The 9711-nt window shown below is 38.7% G+C and overlaps 1 protein-coding gene across 1 annotated transcript; it reads right to left on the bottom strand.

The window, feature by feature from the left end:
• Window positions 1-2002: 2002 nt before the first annotated feature.
• Window positions 2003-8765, bottom strand: LOC116254879 (root phototropism protein 2-like). Its single transcript, XM_031630507.2, has 5 exons — window positions 8590-8765; window positions 8286-8355; window positions 4484-4861; window positions 3227-3931; window positions 2003-2753 (listed from the first exon to the last, which is right to left on the bottom strand). The coding sequence occupies exons 1-5, from the start codon at window positions 8646-8648 to the stop codon at window positions 2268-2270; spliced, it is 1698 nt and encodes a 565-aa protein (XP_031486367.1). The 5' UTR covers window positions 8649-8765; the 3' UTR covers window positions 2003-2267.
• Between the last annotated feature and the right edge of the window lie 946 nt (window positions 8766-9711).

Raw genomic sequence — 9711 nt, 5'->3', positions numbered from 1 at the left:
TCCCGTCTCCCTCTCAGCTCTCCCTCTCCCCGGACCCCTCCCCCTCTCCGCTCCCTCTCAGCTCTCCCTCTCCCCGGACCCCTCCCCCTCTCCGCTCGTCTCCCTCTTCGTGGCGGGCCGGGCCGGGCCTGACTTTTGGTGGTCAGGCCCGGCCCGGGGCTTTTATGGTTTTAAAAAAAAAAAAAGAGAGAGAGAGAGATGGTATTAGTTCTTTACAAATTTAGCATCTCTCTCTCTCTCTCTCTCTCTATATATATATATATATATATATATATATATAGAGAGAGAGAGAGAGAGAGAGAGAGAGAGAGAGAGAGAGAGAGAGAGAGAGAGAGAGAGAGAGACTGACTGCCTACCCTGACTTTGGTTCCCTAGAACTTCTTAGTAAGGATGTCAATAGATAGCCAGAGATTGATTTTAGGCTCAATGTCAATGGCACTAATTCGAAAAAAATTAGATGCCTCAAAAACGATGAGGAGGCACAAGATAAGAATAACAAAATAATTGAAGGGCACTAATGTAGAAATAAGCAAAGTAGTTGGAGCTAACCAATATATAAATATATAAAAAAAAAATTGTGCGGCTGCATGTGGAACTGCGGACACATGCCGACATGTGGCTCTGCCCCTAATTAGAGGAAACTATTGCCTATCCAGTTAGATATTGCTAATTAATTGGTTCAACCTACAATGAAATTCAGTATTCAAAATACAAAAACCACATTTCCCTTTTTACATCTAAGCATATTTGAGTAAATCCATCACCATTGGAGATTCATCCAATTTAATTAAAAAAAAAAATCTCATTTCTTAAGGGGCATAGTATGTAGCTCCGATACTGGGCCTTACATTTTGATATATGCACCAGAGTTAGCTTTGAGAACATGTAGACCAAGGAGGTTGCCTAGTGGACATGCAGTTAGGTTTTGATTGTCATTAACAGCAGCTCATGCATAAGTTGAAGATGAACATATATATTTTTTGGGCATTGCTCTTTATGAGGTCATTTGGTAAATGAGACACTTTGTGAGTGTTTCATAAATCAGCTCTAAAAAATGTGTCAAATTCACGAACACCTGGTTCTAGTGTTTTATGAATCTGCCTCAATTTTTAATGTTGATTCATAAAACACTCGTATAATGTTACAACTATCAAACAACTCTTATGGGACCATTGGAAAAACAGAACAGTATGCAACTGTTTCATGGACATAACTTAAAGTTTAGGGCAGATTCATGAAACAGTTTTTTAAAAACTGTTCTTTTGATGAGAGGGACTCCCACCTCGATCCTTAGATTTGATACCCACAATGATTGTTATGAGATAAATAAGCACTCCCTATAGTGAGGTAAAGGTTTGAGGTGACTTAAGATCTTAAGTTTAAGAAAGGGGTGAAAAGTTTCATTTCAAAGATTCAGGAATTGCATTTGCATCTTAAAATCCATGGATCTCAAATCAGAATCTCTACTTGAGATAAATGGTTTTGAGGTATGTTGAGCATCATAAATCCATAGCTTGCTAGAGGTATGAATTTAAAGTAGGCCTTGCATAAGATTTCAAACCCCATTATCTATTGATCCTAATCAAACGTCAAATTCTAGTATTTATGATCCAGAGAAATCAAACACTCCAATGAAGTTTGAACTCCTACTTTGATAAGGATTTAGGGCTTGAATTCCTTACTAAATGGAAGAAGGAGACCAACTTATCAATGTCGGGTCCCTGTAACATACTCACATATTCCAATCCATCTGCCCATTTGTCAGCATTATATATATATATATATATATATATATATATATATATATATATATATATATATATATATATATATATATAGAGAGAGAGAGAGAGAGAGAGAGAGAGAGAGAGAGAGAGAGAGAGAGAGAGAGAGAGAGAGAGAGAGAGCATTAAGAGGTTGGCAAAATGGATGTGATAGGGGTTAGTAGGTCGCACATCTTTGTTTTGATCTCTCGAGACATCAATTTTCTGCACTGTAAAAATAAGTACTGCAAATCAAAATATAATTAAAGTATCATCCCAACCACTCTACACTCTTTCTTTTAGTTGGCAAAAGTCTTAGTGGGCAAAGAATTAAAAACCTGACCGAAAGAAAGAGATAAGAGTTTTACAATCCAAAGCAAAGGGACGGACGCACTACTTTATTATTCCATCTAACATCTTTGTTGTACAAAACCACCTTACCAAGTAAAAAAACAGAAAAAAAGGGAGCACCAAATCATATTACAAGAGAGAGAGAGAGAGCAGTCAAGAGATGGAGAACCTCCTCTTCCTGGGCTTGGCGGCGACGTCGAGACTGCCGCAGGTGGCGCTCTCGATGTGGGAGGTGTCCTTGGAGCCGTGCCTGAAGGGGTTGAGCTTGCCCAGCGTCTTGGACATGGAGGACAAGAAGGTTGGCTTCTTCGATGACTTTGCCGATGACGACCCACCGCCCTTGCTATGCTGTATCCCCGAGACGATGGCCTTCATCCTCGACAGCTCCTCCCGCAGCGCCTCGTTCTCCTTCATCAGCGACACGTCCGCGTTCACCTGCTTCCTCACCATCGCCGCGTCGTCCATTTTCGGGTCCTCGCACCGCAGCTTCAGCTGGTCATAGTACAGAGCATGCAGCACTATCTGCACCGGCAGACGCTTGTTCTGGGACGCGTGCACCCTCGCGTCGTAGGACAGGTTCAGTGGGTCCATCACGCTGCACACTTTCTCCCTCTCTATCTCATCCAGCCCCGGATGCGCCTGCCAATTCCATGTACATGTGTATGTTATTGTTGTTTTTTATATGAGAAATTTAAAATTCAGTACATTGTCAATGTATATGTTTTCTTAATAGTAGATCCAAAATCAATTTTTTTTTTACCAAAACTGACTTGCACTAAAGCTGGATTTACATTAAAAATGTGTTTAATGAACACATTAAGAGGTTCATATTTTGTTTAAAACATTTTTAACATGAATCTAAATACCATGGTCTTTTAAGGGATATGTATATATAACTAAAAACTGATTTGAACTAACTTACAAATAAAAATAACATCAAACAACACCATTTTGCAGTATATAAAGTTTATTTCATTTTGGAAAAGTAAGAATAAGCTATATTTAGTTAATATGTATCGATCCGATTTACATCCTAAATTGGTAGATTAGGTGATCGAGATGACTGGCCCTATTATCACGGCATAGAGAGACAAGAGGGAGAGAGTACCAACCTTCAGGTAAATGTCGACGGCTCGGTAGAGGTCGTCGTCGTAGGGGCGGGCGGACTTGGGGACGAGGATGGCCATGCCGGTGAATTTGGAGATGCTCAGCCCGGCGTCAGTAGCGATCTCCGCGAGGTAGGCGTCCACTGTCTTCGCCACCCTCTGCATCGCCGGCGATGCGGACCCTCGCAGCTCGTCCACGCTCTCCCTCCGCTCCCTCTCCGCGAAGGTCGCCACCACCCGCTTCACCGTCTCGTACTCCACCACCCTCTCCCCATCGTACCCCATCGCCACCGCCAGCAGGTCGTCCAGCCCGACGTGCTCCAGCACCGCCGCCACCCGCTTCTCCAGTTCCCCCCGCGTGGCCGCCGGGCTCTCGAGGAACGACGCCGCCCGCAGCAGGCAGCAGAGGAACGTCGCCGGGAACGCCGTCTTCTCCGGCGGCATCGTCGCCACCACGCTGTCGAGCGCCTCGCGTTGGCGCCTCCGTCGGTCCGGATCGTCGCCGCGCGCGGCCGCCACGACGCCGACGACGAGGTCGCGGAGGTTGCGCTCGGCGTATGTCATCGCGACGGTGGCGAGAGTCTGAGGCTTCGCGCCGCGAGCCTTCAGGGACATCATAAAGCGCTTGTAAAAATCGGCTCCCAGGACGGCGAGCTCGTCCATCCACCAACCCATCGGCGAACGGGTTTGGAAATTAGATTCGTTATAGGCCTGGTATTGGAATAAGCCAAAACACAAAGGTTAAAGTCGAAAAAAGTACAAGTATTTGGCAAGAAGCAGAATTCTCGTTATTCCCTCGTTAGTAAAATTTGAAAGGAAAATTTTCAAACTTTTCACCGTAATCTTGAATAACACCCTGGAGTTCCTAATTTTCTAGATGCGGCACTATTTTTGCTGAAACAAGGGTTTGCTTTCACCATTTCTGATCGCTAAAATCAGCCAAGATGAAGAAATAGTACTAAATGTTCTCTGATCTTTTGCAAGGTTAGAAAACTATTTCATTGAAAAAACTACGAGTATTTGTTTTACTACATATCTCAAATCGGCGGTGATCTGAGATTTTAGAGCAACCAATTGAAGGTGAGACTCCTATCTAACGTAAATTTAAGATCCAAGTTACTGAGATCCTCAATTTAAACTAAAGATCTTCTAAAACACACTCAATCAATGCTAATTTAAGATTCAAGGCTTATCAAACACTACCTAATAGTGTGTATTAAGCATTTATAAAAATCTTGGACAGTTTAACTGAATTTGACATACCTTCAAACTTGCAACTTCCAAACACCTCTGTACAATTTTGAGCGTTTCGGCCATGGGCATAAGGTCCTCACAGCTTCTAAGCACGGCGATGGCGCCGGAGAAGGTGGTGAGTGCAGCATGCATCAAAAACTCCTCCGTTCTGGAGATGAGGTTGCCGTCGGCAAATTTTTCAGACATGTCCAAGTGCTCGGCGGCGCAGCGCAGTGCAGCCACGTTCCTCACCGTGATCTCGAAGTTCTCGCCGTAGCAGAACTTGGCTGCCTTCTCGAAGATCTCGGGGCCGCCGGGAACGTCCGGCAGCTCGATTCTGGAGAGATCGGCCTTCGATGTGTCCATTATCAGATTCCTTATGAGCCCGCTCTTAGCTACCAGAATGAACTGTAAAATGAAAAAGAAAAGCTGATCATCTCTGATTCTTTGAAGAAAGTTTAACTAATTGCAATTCAGGGAATTCACTTGAAAATCTTCACAACTCGAAACTACATTTGAAACATGAAGAAAAATAAACCGGTCTACGTTTGGGCAATTGTCTATACTAGTCCACATAAACCTAACAAGCGGGCAGGATTACTTGTTTCTTTTAGGGTCAGGGTCGGGTCGGGTAGATTTCATTTAATGGATTTGGATCCAGTAGATTTCATTTAATGGATTTGAGTAGGTTTCATTTAATGGATTTGGATTTGGACTTCAACTTAGACTTGGATCCAAACCCAATGTTTGAAGAGGAATTTAAATCCAACTTGGATGAGATAATTGGGTCGGATATATGTTGGATCTTGGAACCAATCTCAGTAAGAAGAAACTGCATATTGAATCCAAATTGGATTACCAATCTAATTCCATCTTTGCAGTTTCCAAAAAAAAAATGGGATCCAGATTCAGGTGGGTAAACTCTTGAGATTTCTTTCACTTCTGAAAAAAAAAAACCAAAAAAATTTCAACATTCCACATTTTCTTAAGCAGTAATTTCTGAACATCAGCAAGAAATGAAATCCTACAATTTTTATTTTTTATGTATTTGTTAAATATAAAAAAAGACCGAATCTATCTGATTCAGGTTCGTTTGTGATATGATCCACCAAGACGATCCAGATCCTACGGCAACAAGACCCTACTTGTTAGTGGGAAGTTGGTCCTTGTCAAGAGATTTAGAAACGGGAAGCTTGGATACTGGTTGTGAAAAAGTAGAAACTTTTCCCTTTCCTTTTCATGAGGGTACACGTTGTCAACATCATAGGTACATCTAGGGCAAAATAAACCATACTTAGCCGTCACCACAATTGCAGCCATATATATATATATATATATATATATATATATATATATATATATGTGTGTGTGTAAAGAAAGAGAGAGAGAGAGAAAGAGAAAAAAAGAAATTGTTAGAAACTAGATCCTTAAGTCAAGTCAAGAATAAAAAACTAGATGCTTCATTTTTTTTATTGAATTTTTTTTTGGCAATCTAACTTTATATGAGTTTAAAAATATGTTAATGCAAAATATATTAAGTTAATCATTTTCAAGACTTAGTAGCAAAGGAAAAAATGAATGGCCCATCTAACATCAACATTTTGATAATAAAAAAAGTTCACTTTTTTCATAAATACAACTTGAATAAAAGCATGTTTTATATCAAAATAGTTTTTATAAGTATATTAAGATGTTTATATTTTACTCAAAATCATTTTTAAACAAAAAATTAAAGGGATTAGTTTTTATTCCTGACTTAATTATCTGTTTTCTACCAATCATTATATATACAATAATAATAACTTGGTAATTTAAAAACAAAACAAAAAGAAAAAGGTAACTGTCATACTTTTGTCATTCATACTTTTTCCTTAGATGTTCATCATAGTATATTAGATAATTCTTATGAGTGAATTAGGTGACTCTAGATAGTTAATATTGCAGCTCACTCGTGAATTAGGTGACTCTAGATAGTTAATATTGCAGCTCACTCACTCTCTCTCTCTCTCTCTCTCTCTCTCTCTCTCTCTCTATATATATATATATATATATATATATATATATATATATATATATATATATATATATATATATATATATATATATATATATAATTAGTATATCCAAGGTGTGTAAGATTCTTAAGAAATCATCTTAATTGTTGACAAAGGTTGAGAGAAAGCAAAAAAACAAAAAACAAATTTGTTAATTAATGTTAGATGAGTAAACTATTTTGTCTTTTTTTTTCCTTGTTTCAAGTTTTTATCTTAAAAAAAAAATCAAGGGTCAAAATGATTTATGGGTCTTTTATATATATATATATATATATATATATATATAAAATATGAAACTTTCGTGGTCGAGAATAGATCTTGTGGTCGTGTGGGTCCCTGCAGCACGTTGGGAAGCTAGCTGTCCGCCAAATTGGCCTTTTCCGGCGGTGACAGATAAAAAAACAAACACGGCCATGTGCCCCTACGGATCAGCCTTCTTACAAGCTAGTGCAATCTTCACTAAGAAAAGTAAGGAAAGAAAAATCTATTCCCTTGAGGTGCTCCGATAAAAAAAATCATGGTGATATTATGCACATGGCAGAAAATGAATAAATAAATAATTTAAATACGAACTACAATACCATTTTAAAAATGCATTAATTCTCACTAATCCGTGCCAGCAGCATGTTTGGTTGACATAGGGCTGTACAACTAATCAAGCCAAAAAAATTAAGCAAAAACTCGAACTCACTCGATTAAGCTCGATTTGACTGAAAACTGGAGCTTATAAATGAGTCGAATTTGAGTTACAAAAACTAGACTTGATCAAACTTAAGTAAACATGTTTTGCTTTAACTTTTTTAATTTTCAAACTTAAAATTAAGGAAAGAGATAAAGTCGAATGAAAAGTTGGCAATCGAGTTGAAATGAGTTGAGATCGAGTCGAGACTCGGTCTATCAAGTAAATCTCAAACTGAACAAGTTTGACCTCGACTTGTCAGATGCAAAGCCCTATTTTAGAGGCAAAAACTTGCCTGGTTATCTTTTAGTAAGTGTTTGAACTGAATTTGTGAGAAAGTCCATTTTGAAAAGAAATTTCAAAACAGAAAACATTACTTTTCTTCGTCTCCGAAAGACATAAACTTCTTTTTAAAAACTAGTTAAAAGCAAATAGATTGTCACAAAATCTAATCTTCACAAATATTGTTTTTTAAGGTGACTCCAAACAGAACCTTCATGTTCTCCACTAGATGTGATCCATTCTTTCACACACACACACATATATATATATATATATATATATATATATATATATATATATATATATATATATATATATATATATATATATATATATAGAGAGAGAGAGAGAGAGAGAGAGAGAGAGAAAGAGAGAGAGAGAGAGGGAGAAAAGGCGGTATAATCTTCCAGGGAGGAATAACCTTCCGATGTCTCTGGATAAGCAATTCTCTAAAACAGTTTAACAGTACTATTATTAAGATGATCACAGCATATATATATATATATATATATATTGATTAGCATTCTCAAGGTCGATTTGCGTGGTGTCCGAAGACACACGCAAACGGTGGACCAGAGAACAAGGAGGGATCATTTATCCGAAATTTACAAACATGGTGTCCGTTCTGTAGTGTTCCTCCTCCCGACCGGAGTCCGATCATCGGACCACTTCAGAGAGAGAGCAGCCATGTTCGTCGGACAAATCATCGCAGATTACTGAGCTCGAAGAGACATATTTTACTGCTTTTGAAGACGGTTTATCTCCGACTTTTCTTCTTAAATGAATTGCAAAAGGGAGATCACAGGAAGAAGCCTACCTTATGCAAACAGAAATTGGCCTCCCCAACTCGGACAACCACATCGCTTGGGATCTCTTGGGAGAAAATCCTGCAAAGGGCAAACAAAAGCAGTTCAATTTCATGAAAGCTCACTTGTTCCTCGAGGAGAAAGCTGCGTCTAGACCGTTAGATCTCAAGGATGAGCGGTCTGGATCGATCCCCATGGCGCCCTGACAAGAGAACGGCCGGAGTTCGGCCGGTGACAGGCAGGGGAGAGATCCCGACCGTCGAATTCTTCATTCTAACGGCAGCGGAAGGGGCGGAGGGATGATGGGTAGCTCACCATTTGCCGGTTCTCTCCATGGCTGAAGAGAGCCTGTTGGTTTTTGCAGGGGCAGCCATGGCTCTGTAGCTCGGAGCAGAACCTCTGCTGCTATATATTCTTCCTGCTTGGACTTTGGTATAGAGGGTTTCACTTGCTCACCTTATGGTTGCTTCCTTTCCCCGTTTTTTGCTAGTTTTTTTTTCACCTTCTTATTCATTAATAGAGACATGCCCCTTTGGAAGATACTTGTAATCTAGCAAGTTGACTCCACTTTTGCTGGTTGTCAAGTGGCTTTACAAGGCTCGGGTTCACCTGACTCGGCTCCGCTCGGCTTATTAGTAAAAGTGGGACTTTTCCTTATATGCCCAAGTCATCCAGAAATCTTACACACAAAGTCTATTATAGTGAGGTGACAAAAATTTCTTAGGGAAAAAAGTGAGGGAGAAGATGAAGCAAATTTTTCATTATATATATATATATATATATAAGGTGACAAATTTCTTAGGGAAGAAAAGTGAGGGAGAAGATGAAGCAAATTTTTCATTTTATATATATATATATATATATATATATATATATATATATATATATATATATATATATATATATATAGAGAGAGAGAGAGAGAGAGAGAGAGAGAGAGAGAGAGAAGACCACATTTTCTCTAAAAAAAAAAAGCTTAAAGGGTTGGTAAGGTTATTCATGCCTTTTTAAAAAAGTTATGTAGCCAAAACTCGGTTTCTTTTGAACTCAATTTCAGTCACCACCCAAACAAATAACTTGCTCTAAAATAAGAAAATGTTCTTTTGTTTGAAACCGTGAAAATATATTTCCTGTCACTCACCCAAGTGAGTGGATAATATGCTTTCTATAATTCTGTTTTCCTCAAAATTTTAATCCGGGTAGCATGCTTTATAACCATGTTACTGGTTGAAATGAATAGTTAGTGAAACAATTTCAACCTGGTGGCCGATGCAAGTGTGCTATGTGTCATTCTTTTAACTTATAATTACAATTTTTTTTATAAAAAAACTTGTATTATTTTTATTAATTATACTATTCCATTAGTTAACTAAATTTTATAAAATAAAAGTTTAAATAGTTTTACCGATTCACAACTGACTCAAGGAGCATCAACAT

Source organism: Nymphaea colorata, chromosome 5 (genome assembly GCF_008831285.2).
Source record: "Nymphaea colorata isolate Beijing-Zhang1983 chromosome 5, ASM883128v2, whole genome shotgun sequence".
NCBI lineage: Eukaryota > Viridiplantae > Streptophyta > Magnoliopsida > Nymphaeales > Nymphaeaceae > Nymphaea > Nymphaea colorata.
This window is presented reverse-complemented; position numbering and strand designations above follow the sequence as displayed.